Source organism: Passer montanus, unplaced genomic scaffold, assembly GCF_014805655.1.
Source record: "Passer montanus isolate IOZ18808 unplaced genomic scaffold, ASM1480565v1 scaffold21, whole genome shotgun sequence".
Classification (NCBI taxonomy): domain Eukaryota; kingdom Metazoa; phylum Chordata; class Aves; order Passeriformes; family Passeridae; genus Passer; species Passer montanus.
Window position 1 is genome coordinate 5,890,720 of NW_024366703.1, and position 16,473 is coordinate 5,907,192.

Consider the following 16,473-nt stretch of genomic DNA (forward strand, 5'->3'; position numbering starts at 1 on the left):
AGGGCCGTGGTGGTGGTGGGAGTGGCCTCCTAGGCTAGAGTGGGATGTCCCCAGCTCTGCTGCTGGTGGCTCAATAGTGCTGGGACAGCACCACGGTGAGGGAACGGAGGGGACACCCCTGCAGAGCATCCCCAAGTACTGCCAAGCAAGGTGTCCTCGCAATTGTCACAGATGCTCTTCAGCCCCTCTGTATCTCCCTCTGAATCCCCCCAGCCTTTGGGATGAGCCAGGCTGGGGCATTCAGAGGGCAGAGGGGTGGGCAGGAGCTGGCCTGTGGCTGCTGACTGCTCCATCCATCCGCCTGCAGCCGCCTGCACTCCAACCATCTCTTCTGCGACTGCCACCTGGCCTGGCTCTCCCAGTGGCTGCGCCAGCGCCCCACCATCGGGCTCTTCACCCAGTGTGCTGCTCCCGCCCAGCTTCGGGGCCTCAACGTGGCTGAGATCCAAAAGAACGAGTTCAGCTGCTCTGGTGAGGGGGCAGAGGAGGTGGTGGATGCAAGGGCAGGGACATGGGGCAGGGGGACAAGGCTTGTGCCACCAAAGCAGCCCATCTCCACTCCCTGCCATGTGCCCCAGCTCAGAGCCTCAGAACCCATGCTGTGGGTTCATCTCAGGTCAGCACAGTCCTTGGTGTGGGGACAATATGGGGACAGTGCCACAGTGTGACAGTACATCAGTCTGTGCCTTTGGTGCTTTTGCAGGGGGTTGGGGTGCACTGAGAGCTTATGCACTCACTAAGGGGTGCCATGAACTATCCCTGCATGCTGAGCTGTCACCAGGGTCCCTTCTTCAGGCTGCTGCCACATGCTGGCCTGGCTCAGCTCTTTGCAATTCCAATGCTGGCTGCTTCCCTGGCAGGACAAACGGACTCAGCACACGCCCAGCTCTGCAGCTTGTCCTCCGGCTCCTGCCCAGCCATGTGCACTTGCAGCAATGGCATTGTGGACTGTCGGGGCAAGGGGCTGACAGCCATCCCCGCCAACCTGCCCGAGACCATGACAGAGATGTGAGTATGGCCCCACACCGCCACCACTGGGCTCTGGGTGGCTCAAGGCACTGGGAACACAGGAGCAAGCCCCGTAGCTCAACCACTCTGTAGGGCAGCAGGCCTTCCTTGCCCTTCTCTCACTCTGCCCAGATTTAGCCCTGGATTTAGCTGTATTAAAAATGTAAATAGAGAAATAATCTCCTTAGAGGAATCCAATTATGGTGCAGAGCTCCTCCTGGGAGTGCACAAAGCATATGGGAGGCAGCAGGCACCCCCAAACCCAAGGTGCTAGGAAGCAGAGGCGCTTCCTCCACCCCAGCCACCATGGTTCCCCCACCCATGACACCTCTCCCTGGTGGAGAAAGCCCCATCCACAGGATGCAAGTTGTCTCTGGGCAGAATATTCCCACTCCTGTAGGGTAACTTACTGTGACCTTAGGGGTCCTGCAGGCCCAGCTCTGTCAGTGGGGTTCTGGGGTTTGGCAAGCCCTGGAGCCCTCATCTCCCCCTATTCTCCTTGCAGACGCCTGGAACTCAACGGCATCAAGTCCATCCCCCCAGGAGCCTTCTCCCCCTACAAGAAGCTGCGGAGGATGTAAGTGTGCAGCTTCTGCCAGCTCACCATGAACCCCAACACACTTCACCCTGCTGGCCACTGCTGAGAGGTGACAGACATGGGGCACCTGCTGTGAGATGGGTGCCCCATAGGGCAGCAAGGGAGGGGGGTCTTGGATAACCCCAGTTCTGTGTATTGGGTCTTGGGGGTGGTCCCCTGGAACTAGCAGAAGGATGAGGATATGGGACAAGAGAAGGGGGGACCAGGCCACCTTCTCCCTTTGGGTTTCAGAGACCTGAGCAACAACCAGATCTCGGAGATCGCCCCTGACGCCTTCCAGGGGCTGCGCTCACTGAACTCCCTGTAAGTACCTTCACTGGTGTGGGTGGGATGGGGTGGATGCTGTACCCCTTAACCATGGCCCACACTGCTCCCCCCCTGTCTCTCACACCAGCCTTTCTTTCCCAGGGTGCTGTATGGCAACAAGATCACGGACCTCCCTAAGGGTGTCTTTGGAGGACTTTTTGCTCTGCAGCTGCTGTAAGGCACCAGTGGCTGTGTGGGATGCTTTTCAGGGACATAGGGAAGCAGGACTGAGGTCCCTAGCACCCATGGTGCAATCAAGGGATGTCCCCAGACTCACATCCCTCCCTCCCTGCCAGGCTTCTCAATGCCAACAAGATCAACTGTGTACGGGCAGATGCCTTCCAGGATCTGCAGAACCTCTCACTGCTCTCTCTGTATGACAACAAGATCCAGAGCCTGGCCAAAGGCACGTTCACCTCCCTGCGGGCCATCCAGACTCTGTGAGTGTCCACCCCAGCTCTCATGGCTGGGCAGGAGAGCCTCTGGGGGAAAAGCATCTCCAGGGCTGGAGCTGCTGACCACCCACTGCTCCTGCTGGTGTGTCACCCACTGTCCCTGGTGGTGTGTCACCCGCTGTCCCTGGCAGTGCATCACTCACTGTCCCTGGCACAGGCACCTGGCCCAGAACCCTTTCATCTGTGACTGCAACCTGAAGTGGCTGGCAGATTTCCTGCGTGCCAACCCTGTGGAGACCAGTGGAGCCCGCTGTGCCAGCCCCCGGCGCTTGGCCAACAAGCGCATCGGCCAGATCAAGAGCAAGAAGTTCCGCTGCTCGGGTGAGAGCTGTCCCCAGCCCTGTCACAGGCTGGCCCTGTCCCAGCCTGGTGTCTGTGTGCTCAGAGGGCTGATGTGCTTTTTATTTTTCTGCAGCCAAAGAGCAGTATTTCATCCCAGGTGAGCAGAGGAGCCACACACGTGCTTGGGTGTGTGCATGGTGCCCTTTCAGCCAGGCTGCCTGCAGGGATGTTGTGCCAGAGCCCCCTGGTCTGGCCCAGCAGAACCAAGATTCACTTCCCACATGCTGGGTGCCAGGATGTGTTGTGGCATCTCCCATCGTGCTGTTACCTCGATGGGCACAGAGGTGTCCCCAGGGTCCAGTTTTGTTTGCAGGAGGGTGGTGGGCAGGACAGTGCCCTGTGTGCCAAGGAAAAATGTCCTTGTAGATAAGCTGCTTTGGACATGGAGAAAACTAATTTGAGCATGTATGAGGGGAGCTAGGGAAGAAAATGAGACCAGGTGGGGATGTGGGAGGATTAGAGGTGGAGAGGGGAGGTACAGTCCCCTGTGCCTCTGCCTGTGGGAACCCACACTGCCTTCACCGTCACACAGGGACAGAGGATTACCATCTGAACAGTGAATGCAACAGTGATGTGATCTGCCCCCCAAAATGTCGCTGTGAATCTGGTGTGGTCGAGTGCTCCAACCTGAAACTCACCAAGATCCCAGATCGCATCCCACAGTCCACAGCTGAGCTGTAAGAGTCTCCTCTCTCACTCTGCCTTCCCCCCTGCAGCAGGCACCTTGCTGGCACTGGGGTTTGGGCTGTACCAGGTACTTTACAGGCATCTCCTGAGCTCTTTTCTGCTGCCCACTCCAGGCGCCTGAACAACAATGAGATCTCCATCCTGGAGGCCACTGGCATTTTCAAGAAACTTCCACATCTGAAGAAAATGTGAGTGTTGGGCAGGCACAGCCATGTCAGGAGTGCTGAGGGCTGGGAAGGCACATGGGGGTTGTAATGCCAGGGCAGACTAGGGCATGAGATGGAGGGCATGTCCCAGCCTGAGGGTCCTCTGAAGGACTGGCATCACGGGGTGCTTAGTGGGATCTGGGGGAGGCAGAGTTCAGCATGAGGTCAAGGCAGAGCCCTCATCCCAGCCTGCTTTTTCCTCTTCACAGCAACCTCAGCAACAACAAGGTGTCAGAGATCGAGGATGGGGCATTTGAGGGGGCATCCTCTGTCAATGAGCTGCACCTCACTGTCAACCAGCTGGAGTCTGTGCGGAGCGGCATGTTCAGGGGCCTGGACGGGCTGAGGACACTGTGAGTCCCTTCTCCTCCATGAGCACCCAGATGGGGACGTCCTTACTCCTTGCCTCCTTGCAGGGCCAGCCCAGGATGCCTTGCCCACCAGCTGGCTGCATCCCATGCTGGGTGGGGCAGGTTTTTGCTGCTCAGGCTCATTCTGCTGCCCAGCACTGAGGTGGGCACAGCCTGAGCACTGCTAAGGTGGGTTTCCCCCGTGGTGCCTGCCTGTGTTGTAGGTGCCCTTGTTCTCTTCTCTCTGCAGGATGCTGAGGAACAACCGCATCAGCTGCATCCACAATGACAGCTTCACAGGGCTGCGCAACGTCCGCCTGCTCTCCCTGTACGACAACCAGATCAGCACGATTGCACCGGGCGCCTTTGACACGCTGCAGTCCCTCTCCACACTGTATGTCCTGGGCCCCGGGGACCCCCCAGCCTGGTGGTTGTTCAGGTGCTGCCCTTGTGCTCTCTCCCATGTGCAGGAACCTGCTCGCCAACCCCTTCAACTGCAACTGCCAGCTGGCCTGGCTGGGGGACTGGCTGCGCAAGAGGAAGATCGTGACAGGGAACCCTCGGTGCCAAAACCCTGACTTCCTCCGGCAGATCCCGCTCCAGGATGTGGCTTTCCCTGACTTCAGGTGTGAGGAAGGTAACTCATGGGCCCTGCAGTGCCAAGGAAGAGGGGAGACGAGGTTGCTCCTCCCAGGATGACACCGTGCTCCTTGTCCCAGCACCATCCTTGCTGCCAGGATGTGCCTGTGGCAAGGCAGTCACTCAGAGGGCCCCATGAATGCCCTCCCCTAATGATACAAAAGTTTCCCTTCCTGGTACTCATCCCTCGGGCACTCAGATATCCTCTCTGAAGCCAGAAGAGGAGTTTGCACCCACTGCACCTTGGGGCTTTTATGTGTAGGTGGGTCCCTGCTGGCAAACACTGTGCCCTGGGTGCTGACAGAAGCAGAGGTGTAGGCAAAGCTCACTGGGATTCATCCTGCTCCTTCCCGCCTTCCCTTCTCCACATGCACTGGAGCTGGCAGTGGGCAGATGGAGCAGACGGGGAGTGTGCGTGGGGAGAGAAACCTCTTTTGATATTTTTTTTTTAATTTAGAGCAGCTTTTGAGCCCTCTGGAAAATATTTACAAACAAACCATCCTTTCTTCTACTTTCCCTCCTCCACCCCGTCAAAGACTGAGGGGTTGCATCCTGCGCCTTTCCTAGCAGTGTGAGATAGCATAAGGTTGTCCCAGGAATGCCTTTCCCGCAGCATTCCAGCATCATGGCAGGGAAGGGGAGCAATGCCAGCTGCTCTGGCTGCTCAGCATAGGCTCTGCTCCATCTAACCCTATGTCTGGGAGATGGGTGAAGGAGGTTATTTCAGGAGGATTTGCAGGGCTGAGCCCCTTCTTCTGTGCCCTTTTAACTCCATTTTGCATGAAGATGGTGAAAATCAGAGCAGCCTTGAGCAGGCTGGTTGTATCCACACCAGTGGGACAGGCAATTTCTGGGTGCAGGAGCAATTCCTGCACTGCTAAATCCTGTCTGATATTGCCTGCAACACCTGCTTTGAGGGCAGGGGAGGATGGTTGGCGAGGGAGGGGAGCCATCCTAGGCTGGCACAAGGCTTTGAATCTGACCTCACACAATACCCAAGGGCTGGACCTGGGTGACTTGGTGGCTTTCCATGCCTGGTGCAGGTAAGGAGGAGACCACCTGCATCCCCCGGCCACAGTGCCCTCAGGAATGCACCTGCCTCGACACAGTTGTCCGCTGCAGCAACAAGCACCTCAAGGCCCTGCCCAAGGGGATCCCCAAGAATGTCACAGAGCTGTGAGTAGTGGGCAAGTACCCAACCTCTCCCTCTAACCCTCCATCACCTTTACTCTGGATGAGGGGCCTCTGCTGTGGGGTTGAAGGGCAGAGGCTCCTGTGCTCCTCCCCACACCCCCATCCTGGCCTGGTAGTGGGGGTAGGACCCGACCCGTCCAAGGGTGTCCTGTCCAGCCCCAACACCAGCAAGTGGCTCAGCAAGAGTCTCTGACGATTTGGGGCAGTAAAAGGTATTGTGGAAGAGGTGTTGTCACCCAGCAGCTAAGACCCTTGTCTTTGGCCCTTGGGAGGGGACAGTGAAGGACAACCCCCTGCTGCAGCTGTGGTCCTCACGCAGCCATGAAGCTCAGATGTGCATGCCAGAACTGGATGTGCAGGCTCCGTGATGCCCATCGCTGCAAAAGGGGCTCTGTACCCATGTGGGATGAGGGATGGCAGCAAGTCCTGCGTGCAGGGCGTGCAGGCACTGGTTGGGCACTATATATATGCATACCACCCCCGCAGCGCACTCCGCTGTCTTGCACACTCCTCCTCTCTCTGCATCCTGTGCCATCTCTGCCATTCTCACACATCCTTGGGAGTGGTTACAGCTCCCACGCTCCCTGTGGATGTGTAAACGTGCACTTTGCTGGCTGTGCTGGCACACGTAGGCTGCTGGGAGAGTGTCCCCAGGGCCATGCCTGCAAACCCAGGTGTGCTCGTGCACTCACACACCAGCTCCCCTGCCAGCCCAGGAGTCCCCTGAGAGCCCCTTGGGCCCTGGCTGCAGGAGGAAGGTGATGCTGGAGATGCTTCTTGCAGCCCGAAGTCTGTGGTGGTGCTCAGGAGAAAGGGGGAAGAGGGAGGGATCTCCTGCTTCTCAGTCACCCTGAGGTGCTTTTGTTCTCCCTGGCAGCTACCTGGATGGAAACCAGTTCACTCAGGTCCCGGGGCAGCTCTCCACCTTCAAGTATCTGCAGCTTGTGTAAGTAGCCAGGAGAGGAGCCAGCTGGAGGCACTGCTGGAATTTGTGGGTGTGGGCAGGGGCTGTCTCCATGGTGTGTGATCCTGAGGAGGCACCTGGCGGTGTGCAGGGACCCCTGACATCCCTCTGTGTCCCCCCCTCTGCCCTGGAACACAACTGACTGGCAGCAATGCTCAGCCCCTGGCTGCTCACCACCTGGTGCTGGGCAAGGAACAGAGGAGGGACAAGTGGCATTGCTGCCATCACCCTGTGTGACAGTCCTGCTGCTCCCTTGGAGGCTGTGCTGTGCTGCTGTTTGCACCCCATTGCAGCTGAGCAGGCTGGGGAGCAGTAAGGGGGGCAGGGCCAGCTGGCTCCAAGCCCTGGGGTTTCTGTTTTCCAGCGATCTGAGCAACAACAAGATCAGCTCCCTGAGCAACTCCTCCTTCACCAACATGAGCCAGCTCACCACCCTGTAAGTGAGGTCCCCGCAGTGCCACGCTGGGCTGCAGCCCAGCTGAGCTGTGCGGGCTGTTCTAGGGGACCCTGAAGATTGGGAGGGGCAGGGGACACCAGGCTCTCCACCCTCTGTGGGTGAAGCTGTGGTTTGAGGTGGAGCTCACGCAGGGGCAGCGTGTAGCCCAGGGTGGGTTTCTTGCAACACACACGGCTGTGCTGCCTGCTTCCCTTCCGCAGGATCCTCAGCTACAACTCCCTGCAGTGCATCCCTCCGCTGGCCTTCGAGGGCCTCCGATCCCTGCGGCTGCTGTGAGTACTGCCCTGAGTACTGCCCTCTGCCCGTGTCCCTGTGTCCCCTGTGCCCACTTGGAGCTGGGTGCATGCAAGTGGGCAGGGTAGAGGCTGCAGGAGGAGTACAGGAGGGGTCATTTGCCCTCAGAGCAGATGGTGCATTTGCAGCAGTGACGATGTGGTGGGGTTCAGTTCTGCCACCCACAGCTGGACCTCTGGGGTGGGGTCACAGTCCTTGCTGCCCACCTTGGAGCCCTGGGCATTGCAGGACCTTCTGTTCTCTGCAGGTCTCTCCATGGCAATGACATTTCCAGCCTCCCCGAGGGCATCTTTGCAGATGTCACCTCCCTGTCCCACCTGTGAGTATCTCCTCCCTCTCCTCAGGGCTCAGGGCTGGATGCAGGCTCCATAGACCTTTAAAAACTACTGGGCTGAGCTGGGCCTCCCTGGAGGGTGAGCTGCCTTCTCCCCTCTTCTCTGGGCTGGCACCTGCGACCTGATTTGTTGGATAGTGCTGTGACCTGCTGCTCATGCTCAGATCCAGGAGTGCAGCTGAGTGTCCCAGTGCTGCTGGGATGTCCCTGTGGTCTTAGGTGGATGTGCTGTGGGCTCCTTCCCCAACCCACTGGATCTCTGGGGTCCCCCAAGATGTAGGTCAAGCCATGCAAAGTAGTGTCACAGCTGTGGGTTGGCAGGGGCTGCTCTGACACACACCAGTGTGTTGTTAGCCTTCTGCCAGTGCACTTCCCCACAACAGCTCCCCAGTCTGTCACCAAGTATCCTCCTGCCACTGGTGGTGTTTCAGCCCCTCTTTGAGTGGGCCTGCACCCCAGGAGCACTGCTCTATACCCACCACCTGGGGCCAGGGTTTAACTTTGCTCACAGTGTGTTTTTGGCTGTGACACACTGCTCATGCCCACCAGCCCACTCCTGTTCTCTGTCCTGCAGGCTTGTGCAGCAGAGCCCGGGCTGGCCCTGCAGCTCCCACGCAGGTTCTGTTGTTTCTTCATGGCCTCAGGGCAGTTTGCCCAGTTTGCTGGCCCAAGCAGCTTTGCCTGTGTACTGGAGAGGGACTGCCAAAAATTTCTGTGTGGGCAACGGAGGAGAGCCCTAGGGCAGAGCACGGAGCACTGCATGGGCTGTGGGTCTGCCAGCAGGGTGGTCTAACTGGACAGCATTGTGGGACTGTGTGTGTCCCAGTCCTCCCACTGTGGGCAGCACTTCTGCTGTGTCCAGGAATGGAGGAGCACTGGTTTGCCAATCATGTGGCATCCTGGTCAAGTGACATGTTGTGCCCAGTTCCCTCTGTGTGGCCTCAGGTGCAATTTTGCCCCTCTCCTTGTGCAGAGCCATCGGGGCCAACCCCCTGTACTGCAGCTGCAACCTGCGCTGGCTCTCCAGCTGGGTCAAGACGGGGTACAAGGAGCCAGGCATTGCCCGCTGCGCTGGGCCCCCCGACATGGAGGGAAAGCTGCTGCTCACCACCCCTGCCAAGAAATTTGAGTGCCAAGGTGAGAGGTGCCCATGCTGTCTATCCATACCCTCCCATGGGCACCCAGCAGAGCAATGCTTTGTGAGTCCGGGTGGCTCCAGGATTTCATCTGTTGAGCTGCCTTGTGGAGGAGGGGGACCAGGTTGCTTCCATCCTCTTACATGACTGGTGGCACTTCCCTGGTGACTGAGCAAAGCTGTGGCTGTCCCATTGCCTGGTGCAAAGCCCCTTGGACAGGCTCAGCTCCCAGCAACACTCCCCCATCGGTGCCCACAAAAGGACACGTCCTTATCACTCCTTGCACTGATGGTCATCTCTGTGCCTCCCATCCTACAGGCCCACCTGCCCTGAGCGTCCAGGCCAAGTGCAACCCGTGCCTCTCCAGCCCCTGTCAGAACCAGGGCACCTGCCACAATGACCCCCTTGGCTCCTACCGCTGCGCCTGTCCCAGTGGCTACAAGGTACCCCCTCCCAGGGCTCCCCAGTGCCTGGGGACATGTCCCTGCAGGGGCAAGGGAGCAGAGCAGGGCCTCTGCCATGCCCCTGGGGCTTGCTGCCTGCGGGACCACCTACCCTCCCTGTGTGCCACAGCATCCTGCTGAGAGGGAGGGGGAGAGCAGGGCAGGTGCTGTGGCACCCTCCTCGCTCCCATCTTTCCATCCTTCCCCAGGGCCGCGACTGCGAGGTGGCACTTGGTGGCTGTTCCTCCAACCCCTGTGCCAACGGGGGGACCTGCCAGCCTCAGGAGGGGGAAGGAGCTGGGTTCAGGTGAGTGCTGGACAGGAACACATGAAAGGCAGGTGTTTGGGCAGTAGCATGGGACCCTGGCCTCCCATGGAGAGAAGTTCTGGTAATTCCTTCGCCTCCTGCACGTTCCCTTGGGCATATAGCTGGGGTTGCAGTTGCGTGGGAGCTCCAGCTCATGTTGTCTGACTCCACTTTCCCATGCCTCCCAGCCCAAAAGGCTCCTAGGTGGAGGTCAGTGGGGGAGAGGAGGGTACCATCACCACAGAAGGTAGGAGGTAGAGGGGTTTGGGACAGGGACTGGTTGCTGTGGTCTTGGAGTCACTGCTGCTCCCTGTGGGGCTGCCTTACCCTCACACAACCCTCACTGCTCTGAATGCTTTAGGCCGTTCTGGGAATCAGGCTGCAATTAGCAGCTGAAAATAGTTGGCAGGCTGGGGGTGAGGAGCTAGGCTGTGCAGCCCCTCCCTGTGCTGAGAGGCCTCTCAGCCTGTTGTCGTGGCAACACAGCATCCTCGGGCAGGCTGTGCTGCCACCCACCCCTGTGCCCAGGGTTTGACAGGAGACCAAACCCAGCTCTTTGCCAAGGTCCTGTGGTGGTCGTTTTGGGGCAGCCACCCCAAAATGTTCTGGTTTGTTTTTCTCCTTGACACTGCCCTGGCCCCATGGCAGGTGCCTGTGCCCAGTGGGCTTCGAGGGCCCGAGCTGCCACACCACCAGCGACCCCTGCAAGGAGCACAGCTGCGAGAACGGGGGCTCCTGTGTGCCCAGTGCCACCAACTACACCTGCCTTTGTCCTGCCCACTACACAGGTACCTGGAATGGGGGCTGGCCATCCCCAAATGGCACAAACCTGGCATGGGAATGTGCCCAGTGCTTCTACCCACCCATGAGGGCTGCATGGCTCCTCTGCCTACTGCCTCAATGCCCATTGCCTGGGGCTCTGGCTGGGCTCAGCTGTCCTGAGTGTGGGTACACCCAGCTGAACCCCCACACCCTGGGATGCCCTCAGTGCCTGGCTCAGGCAGGAGCTGCCTCTAGTGGAGGAGGACCCTGTGCCTGTGGGATGAAAGCTGTGGGCTTGGCATGCTCCCTGTCCTGAGCTGAGTCCCCCAGGGGTCCCCTCTGCCCCATGGGGTCTGGGGCTGCTCCTCTGGTCCTGGAGCTGCTGGGCACCCCCTCTTCTGCTTTGCAGGGGAATTCTGTGAACAGCCTCCCAATTTCTGCTCAGACGAGCTCAACCCCTGCCAGCATGACTCCACCTGCATCTCCACCAGCCAGGGGCCCAGGTGAGCCCCCTTCTCTCCAAACCACTTTCTCTGGCTGTCTGGGGGTGGGTTGGTTTGCTTTTTGGGGACTGCAGTGAGGAGGCATGGAGAGGGGGGGTTACAAGGGGAGGAGCAGGCACCCACTGGTGCAAGGGGGAAGGAAGGGGCAGCCTCAAGCCCCCTGCTTGCCCCAGGTGTGAGTGTGCACCCGGCTACGTGGGGAGCAACTGCAGCGAGGACTTCGACGACTGCCAGGACCACCGGTGCCAGAACAACGCCCGCTGCCTGGATGAGGTGAATGGCTACTCCTGCCTCTGCACCGAGGGCTACAGGTACCACCAGGAAGACATGGGACACCTGGGGTAGTGGGGATGGTTATGTGGCACTGTGCAGAAGGGACAAGTCCTGGCTATCAAGCTCGCCCATCCATCCATCCATCCATCCATCCATCCATCCATCCATCCATCCATCCATCCATCCATCCTCAGTGTGAGAGGAAGGAGTGAGGCTGGGAGTGTGTGTCTCTGAGGGTGGAGGCTGGGGGGAGCCAGCATCCTTGAGGAGGGACCCCAAGGCACAGCTCAGCATCCAGGCATCCCTCTGATGCCAGTGTCTGGGAGAGCCTTCCCAGGGACCCCCGATCAGGGGCGTGCTGTCAGAGCCCTGTGGGGCATTGGGCAGGGTGTAGGGCTCTTTGCCAGCCCCCGGTCCAGCAGCACCCTTGGCCCCACAGTGGCCAGCTCTGCGAGATGCCGCCCCACACCGCTGGCCAGCCTGGCCTCTGTGAGCGAGCTGAATGCCAGAACGGGGCCCCGTGTGTGGAGCGGGGTGCCCGTGCCCTGTGCCAGTGCCTGCCTGGCTTTGGTGGCCCCAAATGTGAGAAGCTGCTGAGCGTCAACTTTGTGGACCGTGACACGTACCTGCAGTTCACTGACCTGCAAGACTGGCCCCGGGCCAATATCACCCTTCAGGTGAGGGCTAGGGGGGCGTGGGGGCATTGAGGGATGGCACTGGGGGTCTGCCCCAGGGATGTGGGCTCCCACCTCTCTCTCTGGCAGGTCTCCACGGCTGAAGGCAACGGCATCCTGCTGTACAATGGTGACAGCGACCACATGGCTGTGGAGCTGTACCAGGGCCATGTGAGGGTCAGCTATGACCCTGGCACCCACCCCAGCTCAGCCATCTACAGGTACCTGGCACCCCTTCTCCACTCACTGGGGACCTCCACCCCCATTGCTTCGGCCTGGGGGCATCCTCGGTGACCCAGCCATCCCTGCCAGTGCTGAGACCATCAACGACGGGCAGTTCCACACCGTGGAGCTGGTGACCTTCGACCAGATGGTGAACCTGTCCATCGATGGTGGCAGCCCCATGACCATGGACAACTCGGGCAAGCACTACACGCTCAACAGTGAGGCTCCCCTCTACGTAGGAGGTAGGACGGGGACTGGGTGATGGAGGGCATGGGGGCATCCGGGTGCGCTGATGGTCCTGCTCTCCCCAGGAATGCCTGTGGATGTCAACTCGGCTGCCTTCCGCCTCTGGCAGCTCCTCAACGGCACCAGCTTCCACGGATGCATCCGCAACCTCTACATCAACAACGAGCTGCAGGACTTCACCAAGACGCGGATGACGCCAGGCGTGGTGCCGGGCTGCGAGCCCTGCCGCAAGCTCTACTGCCTGCACGGCATCTGCCAGCCCTCGGGCGCCCAGGGCCCCGTCTGCCACTGCGAGCCTGGCTGGGACGGGCCCCACTGCGACCAGCCCCGCGGCGGTCCCTGCCAGGGGCACAAGTGAGTGCCCTTACCCCCCTGGCTGCCCACCCTGCCCTCTGGCTGGTTCCTGGTGCTGTCGTGTCAGTCCTGTGCCATCACAGTGGTGCCGTGTGGTGCCGCTGCCCTGCCGTGCCACTAGCACTGAGTTGTGCCAGGCTGTTCTTTGCTGGCGCCATGCCAGAGCCATGCCTGTGCCGTGCCATGATGGCTGTACTGTACCAGGTGGTGCTGTACCAGTCGCAGTACAGTGCTGGTGTAGAGCCATGCTCAGTGCTGGTGGGCTGTGCATGCTGTGCCACACCAGCAGGTCCTGACAGCGCTGTATGCCCGCAGGTGTGTGCACGGGCTGTGCCTGCCCCTTGATGCCCTCTCCTACAGCTGCCAGTGCCACGAGGGCTACCAGGGCGCGCTCTGCAACCAGCCTGCTGAACCACCCGACCCCTGCCGCCACCAGCCCTGTGTCCATGGCCACTGCCACCTCACCCCAGGTGGCCAGCCCACCTGCGAGTGCCACGATGGCTACACCGGAGCCCTCTGTGACCAGGGTAGGTGCTGAGGAGGGGGGTGTCCAGGGAAGGCAGCCCCTTGCCCCCACACCAGGCTGACCCTTGCTGTCCCACAGAGCCGGAGTGCCGCGGGGAGCCGGTGCGGGACTACCACCAGGTGCAGCGGGGCTATGCCATCTGCCAGACGACGCGGCCGGTGGCCTGGGTGGAGTGCCGCGGGACCTGCGGTGGCCCTGGCGCCAGCTGCTGCACCGGGCTGCGGCTGCGGCGCAGGAAATACGCCTTCGAATGCAGCAACGGTGCCACCTTCGTGGAGGAGGTGGAGAAGCCCAGCAAGTGTGGCTGCAGCCAGTGCCTGTGAGCAGCCACGGCCCTGCGGAGCCGGGGGCTGGCGGGGAGACCCCCCCGTGCCAAGGACCTCACTTTACACTCTGGGCATGGTGCTGCTCTCTGGGTGTTCCGAACTGCAGCTGCATCTGAGGAGCCCGGCAGAGGGTAGAGCTGGTGCATCTAGAAGATTGGGAAGGAAAGAGAAAAAAAAATAGAAAGAAAAAAAAAAAAGAAAAAACCCCACAAACAAAGCAAATGTGTAGATAGAGAATTTTTTTAAGAACTGCAGCTACACAGATACATGGATATGGAGTGGGCACCCTGCCCAGCTGCCCTGTCCTCTCCCTGTGGCACTCTGCCTTCCTGCCAGTGAAGCCCCACAGCCATGGAGGGCAGTGCCTGCATCCTGGGTGAGTCCCCTCCCTGGCACCGCTGTCCCTTGCATCAGCCCAGCGATCTGAGAGTTTTTCCAACATGTACAGCAGGAGGAGGAAAGCCTGCCGTGGCAGAGCCTTGTGACCTATGGCAAGCCATGGCTTTCAGTGGGCTGTGTGGTGTAGCCAGTGTCCTGCAGTCCTGGTGAGCCCAGACCTGGTTTCCCATTCTCTCCTTCAGTAGCCCTGGTCTCTCTCCCTGCAGGTTGCTGTAGCCCTAAGCACCCCACATAATGTCCCCAGCTCTGTGGCCCCAGCCTGACCCTCTGGTGACACCCCCAGTGTGTGCATGCTGGCTGGGCTCTGCAGTGCATGGGCACGCTCGGGTCCAGCCCATTGTGGTCACATCAGGGCCACACTGGTGGAGCAGGACCAGGACAGTGCCAGGCACACTGAATGGGGGACAGCCAGCAGTGACAGCAGCACAGATATCCCTGAGGGTTCCAGTGCCAACCTGCCCTGTGCCATGGGGCCAGCACTATGCCATTCATGTGGAGAGGGCCCCAGACACCCCTGGCTCAGCCAGGTGGTTCTGCTCAGGGGTGGGAGCTGTGTGACGGCAGCACAGGAATCCCTTTTTTCCAGGCTCTGTCCTGGGTGAAGGTGCCCCCCTGTCCCAGTGACCCAGCCAGCAGGAGCAAGAGGCTGCTGGGACAGCTGGGATGTGGGTTTGCCATGCCCATCACTGGGGCCTCAGTCTTGTGTGTGCCAAGTTGAAGAGGGTGAAGATGTCCAAACCTGCAAGCCTGGAGCAAAACACCACTGCCAGAGAAGGACTCATCAGCTCTTGGTCTCAAGTGCCCATACCCAGCATTTCTCCAAAGCCCTCAGTGCCAGGGCTGGTGTGGGAGCAGGGGCACACAGGGACCTCCTGCCAGGGTACTGCAGGCACCCAACATCCAGAGCAGCATCACCTCCATGACTGTGGGGCCAAGGACAGCGGGGGCCCAACCTGGGACACTGCACATGGCTGGACAGTGGAACACCACATCACCCTGGTGGACAGACTCATCCCAGAGCTGCAGTCCTGGGTCTCTCCATCACACCACTCCAGCACTTTGGTTTCAGGTCTGCACTGCCAGCTGTGGCCAGGCTCCAGGCACCTCCACTGGATACACCCAGCTCTGCAGGTGCTGTCCCCATCCCTGCTCACCACTGGCATCCAGGGCGTCTCCACCACCACGGGGATGTGTTTCTGCCACAAATGCCCTCTCCATGGGAGCTCCTCTGCCACCCAGAGGAGCTGGGATGCGTCTCATTTTGCCTGTGGCCCACCCGGGGCTTGGTTGTGTTGTGTTTCTGTTCTTGCTGTACGCTAACCGCTAAAGTATCTCTTTATACAGAATACTTACAGATTCTAATATATATTTGTATTTCATTTTGTTATAGTATTTTTATATGTTTGGGGTCAACAAATGATGTTTTCTTTTTGTTTACAGATGCTACTGGGCAGGAAAATGACAGTGGCTTTGTTTGGCCCGTGGGGTTTGTGTGTGTCACTATTGAAGACGCTGGTTTGTACTAGGCTGGCGAGGGAGGCGCTGGGCATCCTTCCGCTGGCAGAGGCTGTATTGTTTTAGGAGGTGTTTGGTATTGTCTATGTTGTCTTCCATGTGAACATGACATTTATTCATTCAGAGGCTTGGCCTCTTCTTTCCTGCTGGGGAGAAGGGAGAAGCTGGTGCTTGGGAGCTGCTGAGAGTGTGAGGAAGTGGCACAGGATGGAAAGAGTTGGTTGTGCCTTAGGGGATGATTTCCTGTTCCTGGAGCAGCCCTGGCCAAGGCATTGCCTCCATTGTGCAGGGACAAGCAGCCAGGGCTATCCATGCAATGCCTTGCAAAAGCCACCATCACTGCCAGGGTCTTGCACGTGGGAAGCTGAAGGGCCAGTGCCTGCTGTGAGGATGGAATGGCTCCAGGGGAAACTGGGCACTTGTAGCTCTCTGGGGAAGGGTAGAGGGGGCCTGGGCAGCAGTCCCCAGGACCACCAAGAGGTTGCACTGTTGGTGCCACAAACACAAGTCTGCCACAGCTCAGCACTGGTATGGGAGCACTGAAACCCCCCACAGGCATTTATATCCCCCCTCCATGGGGAGGGGGTGGCAGTTGGAGGGTGCCAGCCTGCGGTGCCCTACCTCGTGCACTCACTCACCTTCAGTCTTCCCCACTTATCACACCAAACAAACATTGATATCAAAGAAACGTTTAATAAGCTGCAATAAAATACGGACCTTTAGAAAGCTCATAGGGTGAATACTGACAGTGAGGAAGAAAAGAAAACAAGGTGGTGGGAATCCTTGAGGAGTTCAGATCTGAGTCAGGGACCTTTTACCTGGAACAAGAACACAACTTTTTCCATAGGCTAGGATGAAATAAAAGACAGGAGCACAGAGTTCACAAAATGTCAACATTTAGAGAATCGATACATATTCAAAGTTCAAATGACCCAGCTCTTATAGCTATA

The 16,473-nt window shown here is 59.2% G+C and overlaps 1 protein-coding gene across 1 annotated transcript in view; it reads left to right on the forward strand.

The window, feature by feature from the left end:
• SLIT1 (slit guidance ligand 1) overlaps nt 1-15,646 on the forward strand; it is a 59,959-nt gene extending 44,313 nt beyond the window's left edge. Inside the window, exons 9-38 of the mRNA XM_039709056.1 lie at nt 308-471; nt 861-1,008; nt 1,514-1,585; nt 1,838-1,909; nt 2,015-2,086; nt 2,209-2,352; nt 2,525-2,688; nt 2,783-2,806; nt 3,242-3,386; nt 3,510-3,584; nt 3,812-3,955; nt 4,203-4,346; nt 4,423-4,589; nt 5,635-5,767; nt 6,663-6,731; nt 7,114-7,185; nt 7,407-7,478; nt 7,748-7,819; nt 8,808-8,971; nt 9,289-9,413; nt 9,623-9,720; nt 10,369-10,508; nt 10,892-10,985; nt 11,159-11,296; nt 11,698-11,935; nt 12,023-12,153; nt 12,245-12,399; nt 12,469-12,757; nt 13,073-13,284; nt 13,362-15,646. Of these exons, the coding sequence (XP_039564990.1) occupies nt 308-471; nt 861-1,008; nt 1,514-1,585; nt 1,838-1,909; nt 2,015-2,086; nt 2,209-2,352; nt 2,525-2,688; nt 2,783-2,806; nt 3,242-3,386; nt 3,510-3,584; nt 3,812-3,955; nt 4,203-4,346; nt 4,423-4,589; nt 5,635-5,767; nt 6,663-6,731; nt 7,114-7,185; nt 7,407-7,478; nt 7,748-7,819; nt 8,808-8,971; nt 9,289-9,413; nt 9,623-9,720; nt 10,369-10,508; nt 10,892-10,985; nt 11,159-11,296; nt 11,698-11,935; nt 12,023-12,153; nt 12,245-12,399; nt 12,469-12,757; nt 13,073-13,284; nt 13,362-13,606 (3,982 nt within the window). The 3' untranslated portion in view covers nt 13,607-15,646. The remainder of the gene's footprint in view (nt 1-307; nt 472-860; nt 1,009-1,513; nt 1,586-1,837; nt 1,910-2,014; nt 2,087-2,208; nt 2,353-2,524; nt 2,689-2,782; nt 2,807-3,241; nt 3,387-3,509; nt 3,585-3,811; nt 3,956-4,202; nt 4,347-4,422; nt 4,590-5,634; nt 5,768-6,662; nt 6,732-7,113; nt 7,186-7,406; nt 7,479-7,747; nt 7,820-8,807; nt 8,972-9,288; nt 9,414-9,622; nt 9,721-10,368; nt 10,509-10,891; nt 10,986-11,158; nt 11,297-11,697; nt 11,936-12,022; nt 12,154-12,244; nt 12,400-12,468; nt 12,758-13,072; nt 13,285-13,361) is intronic.
• Nucleotides 15,647-16,473: the final 827 nt, after the last annotated feature.